Genomic DNA, 23,464 nt, shown 5'->3' with positions numbered 1-23,464 from the left:
TCATCTCCAGCATCATATTGCATCCAACAATCGCTAAACTTAATAAGAAGTAAACAAAATAAGTCAGGTTCACAAACTTGTATAATTGTTGATAAAGCTTTTGTCGCTGTAAATACGGCTTCTTCAGTATCTTATTCAAATAGAATGCTTAATGTTAACTAATTTTCTTAAAGTACAGATACAAATCGTTGTAAATGAAGAATCCTTGTATAACTTTTCATCCTCAATAACATCGAGGAACCAGAGCAGAGGTTAACAGAAGACATCACATCAGCGTCTATTTCATTTCTTTACCAACGCTAAAAAGTTTAGTCTTTGTCTGATAAGCAGTTTTGTGCATAAAAGTTTTCCTGAAACTCGAATTTGACCACGGCAGATTTCAAAGTAGATTGATGTCAGGTGCTTTTATTTCTCGGTGTTCTTCATGGTGCTTACAGCTAGGGGCTTCGTCCACTAGTTTGCATGTTTATAAAACGTGGAAACTGTATTCATCGAATGCTGGCATTTGCACAGCAATCTTATCTATCAACATGATTTATAGAGAATCGATTTCGTTATAACAATAACATCTTCAACTTATTCAAGTAGAATCAACTTAGTCAATTTTTTAGTTGGTTCAGATTATCGGTTCATTCAAACTAGAGATAACAGGGTAGATTTTTAATATAATTGGTATTTTGAAAACTTAGTTCCCAACTGAATGGCTAGCGTGGAAGCTACACCGTTATGGTTGGCGAATCGCAGCTGCTCGCTGTACTAGTGAGTGCTCAGCCTTGTGCTGATAGCCGGGAAGAACGCCCCTTTCTTCACAAAGTTATTGAGCTGTTGGATGAAGCTTCTATTGATCTGACTTGCAAGGTTGCTTTGTGGCTTTGTTGACGACCAGTTTTATGAAGGCTTTCACTTTAGAGAAACGCTTTTGTGCGTTCTTGGTAAAATGCTTGTTTCACCTCAAACAAATTTAATGGCCAGCCTGTGGTGCGCTGCGTGTGTTTTAGCTAAATTACAAATGTTTTACCTTTATATACCTACAGGTGACGTTAAATAAACGTAAGTCACAAAACTATATTTTTGGTTCATATTTTTCAACCAATCCCAGTCTCCAGTGAGGTGGAAAATCTAACCAAGACGAATCGGAACTTACTCAACTAACTCTTGCTTTACAAACACGTCGATTTAATAAAATATAACGTTGAAAGAACGTGTTGAACGCTTACTTCCTGTGTTTGTAGGGATTAGATGAAGGCTTTCGTGAGTACTCATACTTGCCTGATGCTGGCTGGTACTCCGCAGACGTGTGTGACTGAGCGCCCACACAGCAAATCAGTCATTTTTTACATTGATTCAACGTCCCCAGACAATAGCTATCAAATTTTAACTACTCCATCGTGCGATGGTTGTAAAAAGTTTGATTTCAGCCTTTAACTACTCTCTTACAATAGTGAAAAGAAAGTTGTAATGCACGGTAGATTTATATGGTAGATGTAGACGATGATTTATACGGTAGATGAAATGTTAATTTATATACGCGCTTTAAAAATGGGAACATGGCAGTCATTGATGCAGGTGCTTTGTCAGTGATGGGTTCGAATCTCGCCAACCACACTTTTTGCTTTGGCATGATACAGCTAACGGTATGGAAAAAATTGTCCCGCACTGAAATATTTTCAATAAATCTATTTTTCAATGTTTGTGGGGATTTTACATAAATTTCGTATAATTTGAATATACAAATACCATTATTATTACTATCATCAGTCTTTTGATCAACTATTTTGCGATCATCACTTTATGCAAATGTTCAATGACGTATAATCATGGTACGTTGTTGGTTGGCTGTTTGCAGCGTTCGCACGGCTTCTTCTCGACTAGGTATGCGCTTGTTCAATTTGCGTGGCCGTGTCTTCTATAAATGTAAGATAAAGGACTTGACAAATTTGTAAACCTAACTGAAAATTTGGACCCATCAGTGCACTTGTCATTAGACATCGGACACTTTTCATAAGAAAGCACATCGATTCTTTTTTATTAAAAGTGAGTCCGGTGGCTGGTAGTCACTGCACTAATGAGTTCTAATCTCTGTTGCTGTTCAACAATTGAACATATTACACAATAGCGGATCAGTTCAGTGTCGTTTTTTTCCCGTCTGTCGCAGCGAAAAACGTCATGCGACATAACACAGCAGGGGTCTGACAAGGTAGAAGCGACAAAACTTGAAGCGTGCTAGAGGTCGAAATTATTTAATAAATACAAGGTTTTGGCGCTAAAAATCTAAAAAGGCGAAACAATCTTAACGGGGTCATTGGACTGCCCCAACCCACAGACATGTGCCACCCTTCCGGCATTACATGCGCCAGTTTGTGCCACCCTTCCGGCTTACTTGCATCGTGTCGTTTTGTTACAGATTCGAAAGAGGCATTGGACGCGCTTGCAGATGTTCAAAGTGACGTCACAGAGCTTGATACAGGGATTGCAGCTCTCAACGCGGCGTTGGCTGCCGAACAAACGTCTCTGATCAATGACCTAAACGACCCGGATTGCTCGGCAGATACCGATTGTTCGTCTCTCCAAAGCACCACGAGCGAGCTTGATGCGACCGGGGCGGACTTCTCATCGGTATGGAAAACTATTTGCGAGGGCTTGATTTGTTGTCAAAAGCTTATTATTTGCGCACACCCACCTCTGGTGGAATACTCTTCGTACATCATAAACCTTTAAATCAAAGCAAGGAATCTTGAGGTTCATTTAATGTTGTACTCGTGTTTAGTTGTACTCGTGTGTACTTCGTTAGCGGTGGGATGGCGCAACGGATAAGGCGTTGGCTTTCCAATTATGCAAACCTGGTTCGACTCCCGGCTTCAGCTGGTGGTTGAAAACACCGCTCACCTCTACCCAGGGTGTAATAAATTGGGTGGGCGTAGTTGCTGAAGTAAAGGCGGCCGAGGGAAAGGAACTGGCCACCCTACTCTCCTTAGTGCTGAAGGCTTAGTACAATGAGAACCTTATCTTCTCATACCCGACACTTGAATCAAGTATGGGACCCCCCTTTACCCTTTTACTCGTGTTTTATGAGTTGGAATTTTTAGTGGTATGTTGTTTCATGTTCTGTTGTTTTAATTAGCACAGTTTTGCTAATATATATGTTGTCTGGTAGCACTTTTGCATTGATTACGTATTTTAAGCTTGGCGTTCAAAATGTGATCGATACGCTGAACGACACACTGGTCCAGTACGACATCGACCAACAAATAGATTCAGCGATGAACGAACTCAATGACATACCCGAGCTTATAACCAATGGATCTCAAGCTGGAGTGGACGGTAAATGAATTTGAATTGTAGGTTGTTGTGAACCGTAGAGGATAGAATTTGACCAATAAAAAGGAAGTTTCTCAAGAGTAAAACTTGTCCATAAAAACAAAAGTTCCTCTTTTAAACGCGCGAAGTGAACCAATGTTGTTTATGTTAGGAATGCTGGGATGCTTGATTTGCAAAAGCTCACACTTGCAATCCCATTTTGTGTAGTTTTTGCTCTCTCGTGTCCAGATAATAAGGTTTTTGGCTTCTTTTGGAAGAGCAGTGTTGCCAATTTTCATGTCTTCGTGATTTCTGTGGAAGGCGAACCTACGATGCCGCACCAACAATTATATTCACTTGGTCATTGCTGATGGTTCCTAGAATTCTCCCACTAGACATAGTTCAATTCTGTGTTGAAATCGCCAAAATTTGTAACAATGTTCTTATTGTGACGTAAAAATAATGTCAATCATTGATATTGCCAAACGTGGTGTCGTTTCGAGAAAGCACACTTGGTGCTGACGTAACCAGGTCATACACAACGCTGTCATAGCTCTTCCAGTCATACAACGTAGCAATACATATTTGTCTGAACATCGTAAATCGGTGGAAGCTTCATTGTTTGAATTACTATTCGACAACGATGTAATAACAAAGTTTCCTACATTATGTTATCTTCTTGTTTGAAGTGTCCTTAAACTTGAATGGGCAATATGATGAAAAATTCCGACTGTTTCGGGATTGCAATTACGAAAAATCTCCTATTCTCTCTTAATCCCTATGTTTGAAATAGAAAATAAAGAAGCTATTGATAGCTACCAGGAAGTGAATGGTTGTTGTTGCGACTGAATCATTTATCAATTCATCTTGTTGGGTCATAAATACGTTGTTACAACCATTCATACGTTGCAGTTGATGTCATACAACGTGGGACGTGGAGGTATAACAGTGGGCATTGTTGAATGATAATTATATGTTCCCCAGACATGACAGCACATACAAACGAATTTTAAAAAACGCGTTTTTGGCTTTGTGGGTTTTTAAGCATGTTCACTGATTAACGTGTGGCCAAGAAAAATTATTGTCTTGATAGAGGCTCGAACTCACAGTCTTAATACTCCTGATGAAGTGAGGTGTTAACAAATCAGAATCATATTTGTGCTATAAGTCTGAAAATTTGGAAAACTTTTGGTGCCTATTTTACTCGAGTATTGTACACAACAAAATCAAATTGTTTTTCTTCCGATACGATACCACGACAAAAATTTTGGATCAAAGTGAAGTTTCAAATTCAGTTTCGAACAGTCTCGCCTGGCATTCGCATAAGGTTGGGTTATCGCTCCTTATAACCTGTTCGGTGCTGATAGGTTTGCGTAGAGATTTTTGAACTTGCTCAAAATAACTGCTCTGTTTCTAATTTAAATAATTTAGTTTCGTTATGTGTACGAAACACATGAGAATCATAGAACGCTGAAAGTGGGTAACATGCGTGGGTTTTGCATGAAATACGTGAAACTGAAATGAAATGCGTTGTTTTACGTCATCATATTTTTGAGAAAGTTTGCGAAACAGGTTGGCTTACAGCCTCTGGTGGGGTTCCTAAAAATAAGAAAGTTTGCAGAAACAGTTCTTGGCTAACTTGCTCGAGAGGACCAAGTATAATCATCGTATGCAGGGTTGCCAGATGTGTCTAATTTTGGTCAAAGCCAACAGCTTGCTGACTGGATTAAATCACACCACTACTTGCAGGTGTTCCATTAACAATTTGGTTTAAATACCGCTAGTAGCTTCACCCTCCGTGAACCAACCTATTGGTTACTTCATAGATCTGATTGTGACGTTGAACGACGTGAATGACACCTTGTACGATTCGCTCTCAAGTCTTCCTCTGGATACGGTTGAGAATTTCAAATCTTCCATCCTGGATCTTAGCAACACAGTGGCCAACGCTTTGGATAGCTACGATGATAATTTCGACATCTACAGGTAACAATCATTTTTAAGGACAATTCTTGGGTTCTCGTATAATTTTTAATATCATCAGGAAAGTATATCAACAGCAGGGGTTATCGATAGCAAGATATATCGGTAGCAAGGTATATCGGTAGCAGGGTGTATCGGTAACAAGGTATATCGGTAGCAAGGTATATCGGTAGCAAGGAATACCAGCAGCAGGGTTTATCGGTAGCAAGGTATATCGGTAACAGGGTGTATCGGTAACAAGGTATATCGGCAGCAGGGTATATCGGTAGCAGGGTGTATCGGTAACAAGGTATATCGGTAGCAAGGTTTATCGGTAGCAAGGTATATCGGTAGCAGGGTTTATCGGTAGCAAGGTATATCGGTAGCAAGGTATATCGGTAGCAGGGTGTATCGGTAACAAGGTATATCGGCAGCAGGGTATATTGGTAGCAGGGTTTATCGGTACCAAGGTATATCGGCAGCAGGGTATATCGGCAGCAGGGTGTATCGGTAACAAGGTATATCGGCAGCAGGGTATATCGGTAGCAAGGTATATCGGCAGCAGGGTGTATCGGTAGCAAGGTATATCGGTAGCAGGGTTTATCGGTACCAAGGTATATCTGCAGCAGGGTATATCGGTAGCAGGGTTTATCGGTACCAAGGTATATCGGTAGCAGGGTTTATCGGTACCAAGGTATATCGGTAGCAGGGTATATCGGTAGCAGGGTATATCGGTAGCAAGGTATATCGGTAGCAGGGTGTATCGGTAACAAGGTATATCGGCAGCAGGGTATATCGGTAGCAAGGTATATCGGCAGCAGGGTGTATCGGTAGCAAGGTATATCGATAGCAGGGTTTATCGGTACCAAGGTATATCGGCAGCAGGGTATATCGGTAGCAAGGTATATCGGTAGCAGGGTGTATCGGTAACAAGGTATATCGGTAGCAAGGTTTATCGGTACCAAGGTATATCGGCAGCAGGGTATATCGGTAGCAAGGTATATCGGTAGCAGGGTGTATCGGTAACAAGGTATATCGGTAGCAAGGTATATCGGTAGCAGGGTTTATCGATAGCAAGATATATCGGTAGCAAGGTATATCGGTAGCAAGGTTTATTGATAGCAAGATATATCGGTAGCAAGGTATATCGGTAGCAAGGTATATCGGCAGCAGGGTTAATCGGTAGCAAGGTATATCGGTAGCAAGGTATATCGGTAGCAAGGTATATCGGTAGCAGGGTTTATCGGTAGCAAGGTATATCGATAGCAAGGTATATCGGTAGCAGGGTTTATCGGTAGCAAGGTATATCGGTAGCAAGGTATATCGGTAGCAAGGTATATCGGTAGCAAGGTTTATCGGTAGCAAGGTATATCAGTAGCAAGGTATATCGGTAGCAAGGAATATCGGTTGCAAGGTATATCGGTAGCAAGGTATATCGGTAGCAAGGTATATCAGTAGCAAGATATATCGGTAGCAGGGTATATCGGCAGCAGGGTGTATCGGTAGCAGGGTATATCAGTCATAAGGTATATCAGTAGCAGGAAATATCAGGAGTTTCAGCAATGTATATTATTGTATATCAATATATCGGCAGCAAGGTATATCGGTATCAGGATATATCGGCAGCAAGGTATATCGGTATCAGGATATATCGGTAGCAGGGTATATCATTAGCAAAGTATATCGGCAGCAGGGTATATCGGGAGCAGGGTGTATCGGTAGCAAGGTATATCGGTAGAAGGGTATATCGGTAGCAGGGTATAACGGCAGCAGGGTATATCGGTAGCAAAGTATTTTAGCAGCAGAGTATGTCGGCAACAGGGTATATTGGCAGCAGGGTATATCGGCAGCAGGGTATATCGGTAGCAAGGTATATCAGCAGCAGGTGATATCGGTAGCGGGGTAATTCAGTCATAAGGTATATCAGTAGCAGGAAATATCAGAAGTTTCAGCAATGTATATCAGTAGCGGGTTATATCGATAGCAAGGTATATTAGCAGCATTGTTCGTCACGGTGCACAGGTGGCCATGTGTTTCTTTTGTTGAAAGCAGAATCTTGTTTGCTACAAAACTAGGCCAGGTTTTGTTGGCCTGAGTAATGTAACACCTAACGCATTTCATTGCTCCAACTTGTAGTTCGGTGTGGATTACCACTTGCAGCACCTTGTGATGGTTTAGCTAAACATGCACCAGATGAGCGTTGCATATTTTGAAAACATTCTTTAGTTGTGTTTTACTCAAAACGTGACTAAGTCTTTATTTGCATTTGATCGGTTTGCTGATTCACTTTATTTTCAACGATTGTGACTTGATTTATATCCTAGGATTTATGCGCTAAATATACGTAAATATGCAAAGAATCGATGTAACTTATCTTGTGTTGCCAGGTACATAGCCGGTATTGTGCTGGCATCGATGGTCGCCATCATAGTGGCTTTCTACTGGCTAGGGATGGGAATGGGAACGCTAAGCTTCAGCAAGCATGTTGACGACCGTTCCAGATGCTCAGACTGTGGTGGGATTTTGATCATGGCGTGAGTGATTTTCTGTTCGATTTATGTGGTTTTGTTATGTGTTGAACTCGTGAGACCAACCCAGCAAAATCCGTCATTTTTACATTGATTCAACGTCAAAATGACGGATTTTGCTGTCTGGGATTAACCTCCGAATAGAAACCAAGTGATTGCTCAACGGTAAACGGAGTATCGATGATGAACAAAATTATTGAACTGTTGCAACCCCGATGCGAAACAGAAACTTCAACGTAATCGGTTAGCAATTAACAATATCTCCATGAACCCTACCAGCTTAGGATGTAATGTATGTAGAAGAGGATTTCTATAGACGGGTAGGGTTGGGCACGTCAGTTTGTATTTGTTGACAACCTATGCTTTGGGTCTTGGCCGTTTTTATCATTATTGTTATTGCTATTATCGGCACCATTTGATACAAAGAAAGAAATTGGTCAATTTCGCTCCGTCCGACTTCATTGGGACATTGCCAAATTGGTCCAGTCATGGGGACCAACTATTTTGATAAAATAAAATAGCAATTTTGTCCCTGTGATACATGGATATGTTTTGGAAAATATGGTATGTTTAATTCATACTGATAACTGTGTTAGTAGTGCATTGAGCCGGTATGTATGGTTTAATCACCGAAATTTGCCAAATGTATGTTAAACTGCTCTTCATGAAAAGCTAAACTAGTGACTTTGATCAATTTATTGCCAAATTTACGAAACGTTTTTTTATAAATTTATGGTATCTCATACTTTGATAACATGATATTCATATTTTGTTGAATATAATATTTGTCATAATATTAATATCATTGTAACTTACATTCCGTTATCATTCTCCAATGTTCACCTGCGCGTTACCATCATTGGTAGGATGCTGCAGGCCACTTCAAGCGATGAATAATTAACTTAGCTTCGTGTTGTCACAGGGGTGTGGGATTTTCTTTTATATTTGCCTGGTTGCTGATGATTTTGGTGATTATAACCTTCACCATCGGAGGACACGGGGAGAGGTATATTTGCCAAAATTTCCAGCCACCATATGAAGGATTAAAGGTAAGTTATTGGTTTTGACGAGTAGACTATGTGTTTTAACGTTTGTATTACATGATAGAAGATGATACCTTCGTACAATTATTAGCCAGCCTTGAGACAATATTTGGCAAGGATTGAATTGTTTGAACAATTATATGCATAAGCTTTTCTTCTCGTTAATTTGCGTTTGTTGTCGTTGGCACTTCACTTTCATTTTAAACTGTTTTCAATGAAATGCTATTCAGAGTAACCAGATGGTTGCCACCTTATGTTTGATTTGTTTGTTTTGCTCATCTTTCTGTCATTTACTTTTGGCCTTTGTCAACATGACACGAAAATACACAAAAACAAAACTTTCAATTTTGCGAAATTCTCAAAGGGAAAATTTGTAATTCTCTGCTGGGAAATAAGTGTTTTAGTTACATAGATTCAACGTCTAATGGAGGCTGGTTTTCTTGCTGTGTTGTGTTCGTGATAGTTGTTTAACAATTGAATGACTCGTTTCTAAAACCATCATATTTGAAATTAATGGTTATGCGCTTGGCTTCCTCTGCCACACAAATATTCTCTTGTTTTCAGTAACTACTTTTACGTATATTTTTGAGTTACGTTGCTTTTTCGTCCAAAGAGTGTTACGATTACCCTTTATAAGTCATATAGACCAATCTACACCCAGAAGTACTAATATCAATGTGTATATTTTGTGAAGTTTATGGATGATGTTTTATGGGATTATATCGGGAGTGTGCTTGGTAATTCCGTTCACGGTTCGCCTGGCTTCCCTCTTGATTTCACTGATGTCTTGCTGTAAGGACACGCATGAACGCATCGTTGCGTACATGTTGTTACCATGTCAACCATTGTCGTCGTGCTGTTTGCTCGTGCATGAACATATGGTGCTACGTTCTAGAGGAAGTACCTGTCCCACAATGTTGTCCGACTCTGACGTATTTAACGACACTGTCGTACGTTACTGACTTAGCTTTTTCTTCAAACTTGGTCGTTTAGATTCTGACAACAGAGAACAGAAGCGCAGCTGTTTAACTGACGCAGGCTGCTATGTAGCGCATACAAGATACACTGTTGGAAGTGCGGCATGTATACTAGCTCGGGTTCGACAAAAATAGTTTCCCCCTTCAAATCATGTTCACGTTTCTCCTGTAGGTTCTAGCAAACCAAATCAGCGTGTTCGCCTGGTTTGTCGGCCACATCGTCACCCTAATGGCGAGCTCTTATACGACTATCAAACGGGCGCCGGCATTGAGCACGCGGCTATGTCTTTGGCAAGACACGTGATAGCATGCTTGAAGGTGGACACGACGATTGGTTTCATTGCAGTTTTATCCATTCAATCGATATCTTCAACTCCCTGGCATCGTTGGCCTACTTGACTTCAGGAACATCTCAGCCAGCAAAACCCATCATTTTTACATTGATTCAACGTCTACAAAGTCTGCGGACGTTAAATCAATGTAAAAATGATGGGTTTTGCTGTCTGAGATCATTGTTCGTTCTAGTACTTGGTTCACCTATGTCTTGTCATATGTTTGTCTCAGCGCAGTAAAGATAGTTTCAGTGCAACCTTTGTGAAAAACCATCACGGACGCTATCCAATACCCCAACGGTACAGGGCCCCTCTGACATCGCAATACCATTATTGCTATGCAAGCTGCCTTTGCATGTGGTTGAGTTAACAGAACTCCAGCTTGTCCAAGTATTTTAATTGTCGGGGCTGCTAACAACTTTATTGGGACCGTAATAATTTGTTTGTGGAACTCTTGTTTGCAGCCGTAAATTTTAAGAATTTGGTTCCAACATCTAAGAATGCCATCGCTTGTAGAAGACAGTTCATGCAGCGTGTAGAATGGCATTGGATTTGTGAATGGATTTCAATTATAACATATTAACATAGTTCTCTCACAACTCACATCAATACATTCCATCCCTTTAATTCCATGAAATGGACAAACAAAATCTGGCTGAGCTCTGAGTAGCCCTTCAGTGCAGTCCTTGAAAATATTGTCGGTCATGGATAGATCTCAGCCGCAAAGACTCACACGACGATGACCGAATTATGCCAGGGATCCCCCCCCCCAGTCGCAGGGGCAGATCCAGCAAGTCGCCTAAGGGAGATGCGATTTCAACAAAACTCAGTAATATTGTAGGTCTACATTAATCCGACCTTGCTAATACACCTGAATAAAGTTACTTTCTTGTGTACCAGGGTGGGACGATGGCACTTAACGCCCCCTTCCCCTAAATCCGCCACTGTGCTCCGACTATCAGTGCTTTTAATATTTTAATGCCTGCCATTTAGCTCCATTGTTGGTCTGTCGTGTGATTTGCTCATTGTGAATGACTTCTTGAGTTTGATGCAAGCTAACTAGTGCACTTCATCCGTTTTCAATGTTTAGTTCACCGATCGTGTCCTCTACGAAGTTGGTAATGGCTTTTTACCCGTCAACCCCGACGCCAACGTCACTGTGTATGGACTTATCACGTGAGTCGTCCTGTAGAAGTTTCAACCCACTTGGCGAAAGCTGCCCTTTGTATATCATTTCAACGTTGCTGGACGTTGAAAAAATATTTACAAAATAGAAACTTTTGCAAGTTGGGAAGAAAGTTATTTTGAAAATAAATATATTTTCTGAAAGGTTTTGCATGGAAACCATTCTCTCTATTTGTTTTTTGTGTAGCAAATTTGGTGTATAAAGTTTGCCACAACACTGTATGCCGTCATTATTGCATGAAGCCGGTGAGGTACAAGTTTTTTGCTTATGTTGTATTTCGCTTAGTTGTCATTGTGTTTTTAAACAATTTCCCATTGATATTACTCTGGGATTTCAGTCCCACATCACTCAAAATCAGCAACTTTGCAACAACAACTAAAAAGACGTTTCTTGCCTGATTTTGAATAGATTTTTGTGCACCTTTTGGGAACAGATAAATGTTTGACATTTGAAGTGATCCCCTTTAAAGTTTTAAAGCGAAACGTCTCAACTCATGCAGGGATTGCGGCAACGATGCTTCAATTTATGAGGCTTTGAAATTGGAATATTTGTACAACATCACTCAACTCGTTGAAAACACAACAGAACTGACAAACGCTTTCAGAACTCAACTGAGTAACGTGACGGTCGACTTAAGCTCAATACAGTAAGTTTGTGTGTCAATTATTTTAAAATGTGCAATTGATTGAGTTTCGCTTTTAGCAGCATGATCGTTGCTTACTGCACAGTGTAGATTCCAACGATCTGTTTCAGCCTGATGCTGCGAGTACGTTGTGGCAATATCGAATTAAACTAGCTTTCGGAACACAGTTCCCTAGTCATGTGCTATGACCTATTTTAAAATGGTTTGTGCGGAAAAAGCGATGCTGGAGAAATTTTTTCTTTTTCGCACAAAAGGCAGTGACGATCTTTCTAAAAATATTTATTTCCAGGAGACGTGGGCTTTATATATAACTGTGTGTTGTGATTAATTACAGTTTTTAAAAAAATGAAACTAGTTATTTTCATGATTTTTTATGGAAACAAAACCAAAACTAGCATTACATTTGCATACAGCTGCAGTCTATTTTTTTAGCGTTGTTGAAAATTTCTTGTCATCAGAAGTTGCTTCCTTCTCATCTTTCAAGAATATGTTTCCTGAATCTTGCTGGGTACTGACATTGTGTGTGTATTCAAAAAGCGTTACAGCCTATTCTTTGCAAGAAAGCCTAGCTCCCATCGCACCGTCAAACCGGTGCAGCCTAGCGCGTAAATTCCCTTAAATTCATTCACTTGGTGCGAAGCAGATAAAGTGTCACTTTTATAAAGTGATTGGTATGACCCGATGGGGTATCGAACCCACATCTATAAACTTTGAGGCGGCACTCAAACCACCACGCCGCCAAGTCGACGCATGCAGAATGTCATGCCCTATTTGCTGTCTTTATGTTTGATCAGTGCAAAGATAAAAAAAAGACGTTTCTCACACATTGTGTCGTCATAGCAAAGCAACATCTCACTTACTTGTCACGATAATAAAGAAATTATTGCAACAACAGAAAGCTTTGCTCATTGTTTGCTCATAATTGTTCCACTCCTGGGCACACATACACAATAGTTGAAATTCAGTCCAAGACAATATTATAGATAAGACCTTTGCCTGGTGAATCTTCAAATCAAACATTACAACCCGAGCTGTTTAAAATTACTCGAGACACAGCGATGTCTTAGTAGAAGCTGAAACCTCGTCCTCATGTGTCGAAAAGAAGCTGTTGGCATCTTGCAGGTCTGAAATCTAATTTTAAAGTTGAATCTACCATAACAAGTAACTAACATTAGCCAGGTTCGGGAACTTTATTGGATTATTTAATGTCACCTCCCTTCATACAATAAAGCAATAATGCAGGTTTAAGAGTTTTGTTGTATAGGCTGAAATCGCCTGTCACGGATTCACGGGATCTGATAAGTTAGGCTCTATAAGTTCTCTGCTTTTCCATGACAAATTAGCACATCCAGAAACTTTGTAAACAAACAACTGTATTGATGTGAAGGATGGAACTGACGTCGTGATTTCTCTACCCAGGTCAGATCTGGTTCGAGGTTAGGGATAGACAAGCGTAACACATCACGGGTCCACGTCTATTAGGCGCTGACAGTTAGGCGCTGGTCTAATAGGCGCGCACACTGTGGCGTCTGGATATTTAGGTGCGGAGCACTGTGGCGCCCGGTCATTTAGGTGCTATTCCTAGTAAAGTCTGCAGATTGTATCAGCTTGGCAGGTAGGGGCGTAGGGCAATGCTTTTCACACAAAATATTATATTGAACAGAAAAATATGTTGTTTTGTTAATGCGTGTGCGTTGTTGGTCATGGCTTCAGTGAGTGAAGTTGCTTAAACCGGCAATGCTTTTTCACACAAAATGTTAAATTGAACAGAAAAATATGTCATGGCTTCCGTGAGTGAAGCTGCTTAAACCGGCAATGCTTTTTCACACAAAATATTATATTAAACAGAAAAATGTATGGGTGAAGCTGCTTGAACCAGCAATGATTTTCACACAAAGTATTATATTATTACCGTAGCCAAAAAAGGACAGGCAAAGACTATGGATCTGCCATGATTTACGACGTAGGGATACTTCCGTAGGATTACTTCCAATAATGTTCGGAAGCTTGAATAATTTATTGATAAAGCTTTCACCAACGCAAACCTGGACTAACAACAAATAAAACAATAATAAATCAATAAAACAACAATATATTTTTCTGTTCAATATAACATTTTATGTGAAAAGCATTGCCGGTTTAAGCAGCTTCACTCACGGAAGCCATGATATAATTTTCTGGAAAGCTGCCAAGCTGTTACAATCTACAGACTTTACTAGGAATAGCACCTAAATGACCGGGCGCCACAGTGCTCCGCACCTAAATATCCAGACGCCACAGTGTGCGCGCCTATTAGACCAGCGCCTAATTGTCAGCGCCTAAAAGACTTGCTCCCCACATCACGGAGGCATGAGTCGCTCAGTTTTGTTTCTTCAAGTTCATATGTAGCCGAGAACGTTTGCTCACAAATATGTTGAGCCGAACAAGCTCAACATTTCCTTTGCAAACTTTCACATTTCTGGAAATTTGCTTTTATCCAGCTGCTGCTAAAAAGGCACGAGGGAAAGATGTTGCTGTCGGCTTTGCAGAGAAGCTCAATTTATTTTATTAGCTGCTGGTGAGCTGGAGCCTCACCAGGTGCAGGGTTCAAGCAGAAAGAAGTGAATAGCAATAATCCCTTTACATTTATGGCAAAATCTCGAAAGCGGTCGTTGAATTTGCTGGCAAGAAAATGCATGAATGCTCGACTGTATCACTTATTACGACACTCTCAGGCAGTAATAGTTGACTTTGCAATTTTGATGCAACAATGGCTCCAACTTTTCTCGTTCGGCTTTTGTCTGTGAGAAAATACTTCATCAATTTTTTAAAAAGATGCAAATTGAATTTGTACGATTTCTGTGTCTGCGGGCCAAAAATAACACTTTGTGCAACAGCAGGCGCGACCATACAAAAACGTGTCCCTGGCCTGACTTTGGACAGTGGACAATAATTGGACATCCTTGCCCTAAGCGGTCTAAAGGGTTCGTGGACCTTAGATTAAGATCCACTCATCTCAGTGATCTGATATATTTGTACCAGCAGGCATGGAATCTTGTCTGATGCTCGTAGCAAGATTGGTCTTCGACAAGCTGTGCTTGGTACAAATATGACTATTGAGCTAAATGAAGCGATTTTATATTAAAATGCATCTTTGTGTCACTTTCCTCCGTACAGGATCTACACTCCAGAAGTAGAAGCGGCTCTGGATGGAATCCTCAACTCTGGGTTGGACGGGGTTGACTTCAATGCATATACAGAACAGGTCAGCTGCTCTCGCATAGCCCGCCCAGCTTAGTTCAAGTATTCACTTATTTTGGGTGGCAGCTGATTTTGGTGACCTTTTGCTCCTTCGCTGCCATCCTTGTTGTGCGGATTATTTGTGTTGTGTATAGTTTTGGTTTGTCGCCAACAAAACAAAATAAATTGAACTGGTCTTTTTAGACTAAGCTCTTTAAACATATTGTGCACTTTAAGAATTGCGATTTTAGACTCTTTTTGCTTGCGTGCATAAATATTGTGAGCTCCCAGTATATCCTGGCTCATGTGTGCTATGTTTAAAAGTTAAAAGTAAGGTTGTTTTTAATTTTTAGACACGATGTTTAAACAGGAATAAGCGTTCTCCAGATATATTTGAACGATTTGGTGACTTTCACACAAATATTTGTGTCGACTTGTTTGGGCGGCACACCTCGTTTTTATGCGAACGCCACGTCAATTTAATGCTTGACCTTTTGTAATTCTTGCAGATAAATATGGGCTTAACTCAAGCAAACTTGACCGAGTATGCACAACTACTCAACGACACAGCTGACAGTCTGTCAGATCCTGGATTGCAGGTAATTGTTGTGAGAATAATAATTTGTTTTACTGCAGTTGTTAGTAAAAACACCCCTTAAAAAGTCTCCTTAATTCTCACACTTTTTCAGCATTGCGTTTGGTGAGATGTATTCTTCGCATAAATATTTGGGAAAGTCTTTCTCGATTTCGTTTATTTTCGTATTTTTGAACAGTTTTTTTGTTATGAGTTTTGTTTTTTTACAAGAAATTGTTAAAAAATTATTACAGCACAGAGTATCACTTTTAGAAACATGAGAAATCGTTGCTTCTTTTCCAGAGACAACAGAGGCACTTTATTACTATAATTCCAACTAAATATGATGTTGGTTACTAGTTATGAAATGGAAAGGTGTCAGTCATATGTCTGATAACGTGTCTGCTTGAGGATCTAAACACGTAGGTTCGATGCCTGCCCAGGGCACTTAAAAACTCTCCTTCTTTTCACAGACAATTGCTGACAATCTTCGCGTACATTCTTACAACATTTTGCAAATCCAAGTCAATAGCGTCAACCCTCTGATACCAATCTTGGAAAGCCTCAACACCAGCGTGAACATCCTCGAAGGCATCTCTACTGGGTTGAATGTAAGTTGCTGCACTGTATGGTGCGTGTGTACTTGTAGCAATGGTTTCGTTGTTCATGGGTTATCCACTATCCAACCAAATCCCATGGTTAACTTGTCAATCATCTTTTGTTGTTTGAACTAAACACATGAAAGTCCAGCCTTTAGTCGTCAAACGTTGTTAAGTAAAACACACTTTCAAAAAGCGGAATCGTTTTCAAGTGTGTTTTGTGTTTGTTCGAAACACGTGAAGCAAACGATGTGATAGGGGATCGAACTGGTGTCTTAGTGGACGCCAATCATGATATGAACTATGAAACTTTATCTCTCTTCTTCTATAGGACACGGTTGAGGCCTCCAAGGCATCCCTACAGCAGCTGGATGTTGCCATCCAGACCAATGGCTCCGCTCTCGTCCTCGAAGAAACCGAGAAGCTAGCCAACTCATTGATTGATGACGTCAACGGTTACGCTGATTGGCTGTTGCTGCAGGTAAGCTTGTTACGTGGTTTATAAGCGTAGACCACGTGGTAGAGTGGAGAATTTTACGTTCAGATTTGATGGAAATGCTTAGGAATTTTTATCCCCAAACAACGTTCATGTTTGCAAATATACTGTATGTAAGACCTGATATTGACATAATTTTTACATTTAATGGAAAGAATTTGTAACGAAATTTTTACTAGTTAGCCTCTGACCGAGGCAGCAAATCCGTCGTTTTTTACATCGATTCAACATCTGCGGACGTTGAATCAATTAAAAAAACGAATGATTTGTTGTCTGCGCAAGTCTCTGCCTTGTTGATTTCTGTCTGTCTTAAAGTTCTTGCTTCAAGCCGAGGCAACACATTGTTCACGTCTCTTTCAGATTACCGTATACTTCGGCGCTTGCCGACCTGTCTTCCTCGTGTACACCCAAGCCGTCTCTCTCGTCTGCGACTATTTCATGGATGTATTGGTAAGTACCAAGTGATTTCTCTTGTGCACTGGCCACTAATGTAAATGGCAATCGTCACTTTGTTGCATTAGAATCACTATTGTGACTTAATAATGACGTCTTCGGACAGTCGGACATTGTTATGACGTCCACTTCAACTGTAACAAAGGACATCGTTGATGCTTTTTTTTCCTTTTCACAACATGGGTCAGCCAGAAATTGTGAACGATTGATTGGTCTAGATTTTGGCTTATTCCAACGGGCACCTTGGGCGTCTGTTGTGTGATGGGACAGTTTGACCGACGGCCGAAAGGGCAGCAAACCATGAAGCTAAAAGCACGCCTCTATGAATTTGGCAAGACACTTCATGACAAACTGGCTTACTTGCCTCCCATCGGTTGAATTTGAATCTTATCACCTCTTAACATAGTTTTGGACAAAACGAACGCAAATGAGCCCATTTCAACGATATTTCTTCTACTTTGCTTCTATTGTTGCAACTGCAAACTGTTCATTTTTGTGTAGGTAAAAATTCCCAGAAAAAATAGTAGCCCAAGGTAGATTTTTACCGATTACCATTTTATTTCCACCAGAATGCATTATGGTTCTCCCTGGGCTGGTGCGTCTTTTTCCTGATCCCAGCCGCCATCGTTGGAATGAAGTTGGCCAAGTTCTACAGGCGTACAAAGCCTGGCGATGGATACAGCGAGTAAGTTCCACTTCAGTGCCGGATACGTCTGTATGTTCACAGTTGACGCAGCTCACTGCTAAAAGAAAGTGGAGTTGGTTTTTCCTAATTCCAGTCTCATTTCCAGCTGCTTCAAGCGCGGTATACATTCACAGCAAAGGGACAACTGGCCAGACAGCAAATTCGTCTGCAGATGTTAAATCATTGTAAAAATGACGGATTTTCCTGTCTGGCTGGCCTATGATGACAATATGTTATAGTCAGATAGTCCTGCTGAGAATAATTTTTCAAGTGTTTTGTTATTGCCTCGGTCTGGTATCGCACCCACGTCTCCTGAATAGAGATGCGAATGGCCAACCTCTCCCTGAGTTAAAAGTACTTTTTAAATTAGGGTTAAATTCGATTCTTGTATGTTATTCGTTTTTCTTGTCTAAAAAACCTGAACGACATAGAAAGGAATAGCGATTTCCCATCCCCAAGTGCAAGACTGATCCACAGCTGATGGTCGTTACTTCTATTTCCGTTGCACCCTTTGCATAGTCTGGCTGTTTGCCTTCCTAACAATATTCAATCCGTAGAAGCAACAACAATATTACTTACTTTATCACTACACTGACGCTTCGTGCACCTTGTTACTGCGCATCCTTAGATTAACTTTGAACTGCCACCCTTCTGAAATGATTGTAAAACATCGATAACCAAATTAACTTAAAGCTTTCTTGCATTGTGAGACATGAACTTGTTAGAAATGCTACTAGAACGTCATATATATTGATTTTATTATCGTTTTCCAGCTGAATTTGAGTCAGGTTTGTAATACACCCCTTGTTTTGCCCAAGGAATCCAACCTCCATACATTAAATATGTTTTTATGTTGTGTTTTGGTCAATGAGTTTTTTTTTATGAATTTGTCATTTAAAGTGGAAATTTTTTTAAGTTTTGTTTTTATTTTTTGCAGAGCTGAACGTTCTTTGGCCTTTTCTTCTGCTTATTCTAATCAGTGGTTGTGATGGTGCAAATAATTGTTTTTTTAATCGTCTTTAAAATTTCTAAATATTGCAATAATTCCCCAGCTAGCAAAACCACATTTGTCTAAATATGTGCGGCATGCACTGCCAGACGTAGAAGATTCTTACAAATACAATCCTGGCAGCTTCGCATGCATGGGAGGCTTTGAACCGCTGTCGCGCGACAGATTATCGAAAGTAATCGCTTGTAATATAGCTCGTGGGAAGATGACCCCAGACAGCACAATCGGTCATTTTTTCATTGATTCAACGTCTGTTGACGTTGAATCAATGTAAAAAATACGCATTTTGTTGTTTAGGATTAACAATTGTTTTTGAATGAATCCCAAACTTTATTGCGTAATTTGTTACAAAGTGTTAACGGGAAACCGCTAGTATCGCTTATCGAGGTCATTGAAATCATTCAAGTTTTCTGTGTTGAATTTGAACTTTCCGCATTTTTACAAAACATTTATTTTTTTACCTCTTTTGCCTTGGGTTTTCTGGGACCCAATTTGTTTTGCTGCTTTGTGAACTCGTAAGGGGTTGTTCAAATAACATTTTTTTCTCGTATGGACTAAGACGCAAAGACAATCCCTTCAACGGCTATTTAAAGTTTGTGTTTTGTAATTTGCTCGCTGGGGAAATTTTTGGCTGAAATTTCGATGGAAACAAAATCTCTCCTGTGCATGCGGCATGGGGACTTGACAATTATCGAGCAACGTGTCTTTGCATCTAATCACCGTTTGGCATTGCATGGTGCTTGTTTGGTCATAATCACCTGTGATCTCGATGTCGATCCTTTATAAAAAAAAAAAAAGACGCTTTGAAGACCTGTTGTTTACTAACTGAGTTTGGTGGCTTTCTATAACATTTTAACACGATCTTTCTTCACCTTAAGCACGCAGTGGGACAACATGGAAATGGATGCATTCAATCGTTCACACAAGTAAGTCCCTTGTAGCGGAGATTGAGTGAAACTAGCTTGGTTGTCTTCGTATGAGCATGTGGTGTCATAATTCTTCCAAAATTTAATTTCCTTCAATTTCTCATTCAGCAGCACCAATGGGACATCCTCTGCAAAATTTAGGTGAGTTTCTTTTTTCAATTCTTTTCTATTACTTGTCTCAAGGTAAAGCAATCCACCCAACACAAGGTGTCGGTGCTCTACCTTCAGCCAAGCTTAACAATATCTTTGTATCTCTGAATGTAACTTTTCTTGGACAGTTTTGACGTTTGTCTGTCATCTTTGACGAAAAGTGCACAGTTTCTTGGCCACCATCATTGGATAGTCACGATTAGTTTCCGAACTTACACCTTAGCAAGTATAAGAAAGTTTATAAATTTCAGTGACATAATTAAAGATGACACCTACATGCACCTTATAAGGCCAGGATTGTTTTAGCATCAACATATCTTGTACATTCTTCAGTGCTGTCGAAAGTGGAGAGAGGAGGCGAGTGCCAATAAGGAATTTTTTAAGTTTCATATGACACTGAATTTGCTTATGTCTTGTGGATCAGGATTATTCTCAAGTTCCTTCAACGAAAAGTCGTCAGCATAAGAAAATGGCAAGGTCCATACGCTAGGTAGAACTTGTCAGTCTCAGTGCATGAAAAAGACTAGTGAGGCTTCACCATGTGCAGGTAATTCTTCACCCATTTCTCTGATAGCTTAGTGATAAATAGGAGAAGCTAAGTTGCGTAAAGCATTCAGCTGCTAAAAGTGAGAAGCCACATGGAAGTATCCTGTTGAGAAGTTAACTTCCAAGTAATGGTTAAAAACATGCATTGGCCGTGGTAGTGAGGTGCCGGAGGGGGGAGCATTGAGCCATGGGTTTAGTATTTGCTTAGTCTATAGCAACATTGTTATTTGCTTTGACAGTGTTATCCAAAACATATTAAATGGGGTACTATAAAGAAATGTTTCAGTAATTTCACAAACCGGGGCGAAGCCTAATGTAATGCCCCCCGCGTATGGCACTGGTGAGGTGTACAACAAATATAAAATAGTGCTTGGTTCAAAGAACAGGATTGTCAACATAAGGCCTGGCTGTGTACGTTGGGCACCCCACACACTGATGGTTTAGCGAATTCAATGCATGTTTGGTTGGACTGGCGGTGTTTGCATACCTCGCCTGTGCAATGTGCATGACTTTATTTTAATCTTTTCTTTTTTTTAAAGTTACATCAACAGTATATGACTGGCGAATGTGAAAGAAACACTCAGGTTTTTATGGTGGAATCACTAACGTTTCATTTTCAATCTAACAACTGATTTTTTCATTGGCATGCATGCGCTTTGTAGGATTCGAACCCGGTGAGTCGAATGTGAATGACGTCATCACCGCATTGCGTCATCAATTTTTCGTCATCATCACTCACTGATAGAGCATTAGCCTGTGTTTGTGCTTACTGTAGCAATGCAAGGTTGTTGCTGGTTGTCTTGATAAGTTAAAATTGAACCACTTGGCGTCAAAATAGTCGATTTGTACTATTTCAAAGCACAAGCAAAATGTCGCGACTATTTTGTACATCTCGTCCGTTACAAACTGGTGTCTTGACCGCGGGGCAACACACTAACATGCTTCTGTATATGTTTATACTTATAGTCTTGTGAAAAGTTTTGAACGATTAATTTTTTGCAAGATAGCAACTACCGGTATTTACACCAAGATACATTACAATACGGGCTGTTTGAAATGTTTTGAGCATATAACATTTGAATAACCGTTGGACAGTGAATTATGTTGCTTTCGGGGCTGGTTCTTCAGATGCGTGTTTAAACACTCATCTAACGCATAACATAAAATAAACATTCATAACATAAACACTGTTTATGTTATACTGTGAATAATTAAGCTCAGTACACGTAGACGCAGGTAAAGCTTTGGATAAAGTAAAATAACTCCAGCGTTTTACTGCGTTGTAAAAAAGATTATATTTTATCCAGATCACCAAAAGTTCATCCTGGAGAGTACTACTGACACCTTGCGGTTCCCAAAAATCTTCACTCTAATTGCTTCGTTGTTTTCTATTAGAGCAGTTTACTTTTGCACTGTGCAATGATGAATCAATCACATCTGTAACTTGGTGAACGGCTCATGTGATGGACTTTCACAAATATAATTGTTTCCACCCAGACAGAAAATCTACCGTTTTTTACATTGATTCAACGTCTGCACACGGTGAATTTTGCTGTCTCCAAGCCAGTTTTTCTGCGTTGCTTCAAACTAAGTTGATGGGATGACTGGCTTGGTTAGCTGCTTGTGCCATCTAAATATCGTTACATTATCGTTTACGTATCATAAACCAGTTTTCTCCCTTTTGTTTTCCTGGTGCGACTGAATTCTTCATGCATCCAAGTCTTTATAAACTGCAATGAAAAGTCTTTCTTGAAGAAGTCTTTCGCACGATTTATGAAACAAATTGGTTTCTAGTGTACAAACTTACTATTTGCATTGCAAGCATAAACAAAGTTTTATGTTGTATATTTTATGCACAAATATTACCGTGACTGCTATGGAACGAGACCCTTTTCTAAATCGAAAAGAAGTGACAGCTCTAACAGCTTGAATTAATGGTTGGTCGATTGTGGTAGCCATGACATCTAAGCGTCAATTTTGCGTTGTTTTAATCACCACATCTATCATGTTTTTATTGCTTATAATGCATTTATACCAACCCAACAGAATTTGGGTTGCGATCGAACAGATCCAAAATTGTGGAAACTTTCAATTAAGATTACGGTACTTTGGTGAAATGAATGTTTTCAAACTGTAAGTTTTGCTGAAAACTTTCTTATTTTTCATCATGAATATGTTTAACCGTAAAAGATAGCTACTAGCTATAACCCAGTTCGCAAAATCCGTCATTTTTACATGTCTTGCAGACGTTGAATCAATGTAAAAATGACGGGTTTTGCTGTCTGAGAATATGCGATACCAGCACGTCAATGCTCGGGAAAAGTGACAACAAATTGAAGGGGTTTAAAACGAGCATGACTGAGTACGTGCTTGGACAGTGCGGTACGTTCAGTGTTCATGTCTGCGCACCCTGCAACAAAAGTTGTAAAATTTTCTATCATTTTTTATGCTCCTATGCAAGGTTTTAAAGCTAAAACCTTCCCAACTAACCAAAGATGATTATTTTCGTTCTGCTCCAAGTCGCGACTGAATTCCATTCCACTTGATCGTAGATTATGCGCACGGATTGACGCCTTGACGCAAACAATTATTGTTCTGTAATAAAACACCGTTTGTTCACATTTGTGGTTTGCAGTGCGTGGTGAGAAGCGATTGATCTCTTGGGACCAGGGCCGTTGAGAGGATAAGTTGGGGCCGGTGCCAATGAGATCCTTTGACTACACTCAGAAACACTCAGTAGGATATATCCAAAGAATACGCGCTGGTTCTTTCAACTTCTTTCCAGCAAAACTCTATACAAACATCAATAGGCCTATTGCAAACCATGTCATAACAACCC

The 23,464-nt window shown here is 40.0% G+C and overlaps 1 protein-coding gene across 8 annotated transcripts in view; it reads left to right on the top strand.

Moving 5' to 3' along the window:
* The window catches only part of LOC145766388 (prominin-1-A-like), a 35,554-nt gene extending 12,308 nt beyond the window's left edge, over window positions 1-23,246 (top strand). For 2 of the 8 annotated variants that reach the window (XM_082578089.1, XM_082578094.1), the window contains 16 exons: window positions 2,405-2,616; window positions 3,183-3,321; window positions 5,124-5,283; window positions 7,647-7,793; window positions 8,710-8,836; window positions 11,230-11,315; window positions 11,825-11,971; window positions 15,125-15,212; window positions 15,697-15,786; window positions 16,235-16,372; window positions 16,692-16,841; window positions 17,217-17,306; window positions 17,879-17,994; window positions 19,882-19,929; window positions 20,038-20,070; window positions 21,933-23,246. In XM_082578089.1, the coding sequence (XP_082434215.1) occupies window positions 2,405-2,616; window positions 3,183-3,321; window positions 5,124-5,283; window positions 7,647-7,793; window positions 8,710-8,836; window positions 11,230-11,315; window positions 11,825-11,971; window positions 15,125-15,212; window positions 15,697-15,786; window positions 16,235-16,372; window positions 16,692-16,841; window positions 17,217-17,306; window positions 17,879-17,994; window positions 19,882-19,929; window positions 20,038-20,070; window positions 21,933-21,966 (1,805 nt within the window). In that variant the 3' untranslated portion in view covers window positions 21,967-23,246. Of the gene's footprint in view, window positions 1-2,404; window positions 2,617-3,182; window positions 3,322-5,123; window positions 5,284-7,646; window positions 7,794-8,709; window positions 8,837-11,229; window positions 11,316-11,824; window positions 11,972-15,124; window positions 15,213-15,696; window positions 15,787-16,234; window positions 16,373-16,691; window positions 16,842-17,216; window positions 17,307-17,878; window positions 17,995-18,767; window positions 18,783-18,931; window positions 19,930-20,037; window positions 20,071-21,164; window positions 21,210-21,932 lie in introns of all 8 variants that reach the window. The other 6 variants (XR_014288714.1, XM_082578091.1, XM_082578090.1 and 3 more) reach the window with 6 other exon arrangements.
* The last annotated feature ends 218 nt before the right edge of the window (window positions 23,247-23,464 follow it).

Source organism: Aplidium turbinatum, chromosome 3, assembly GCF_918807975.1.
Source record: "Aplidium turbinatum chromosome 3, kaAplTurb1.1, whole genome shotgun sequence".
NCBI classification, from domain to species: Eukaryota; Metazoa; Chordata; class Ascidiacea; order Aplousobranchia; family Polyclinidae; genus Aplidium; species Aplidium turbinatum.
This window is presented reverse-complemented; position numbering and strand designations above follow the sequence as displayed.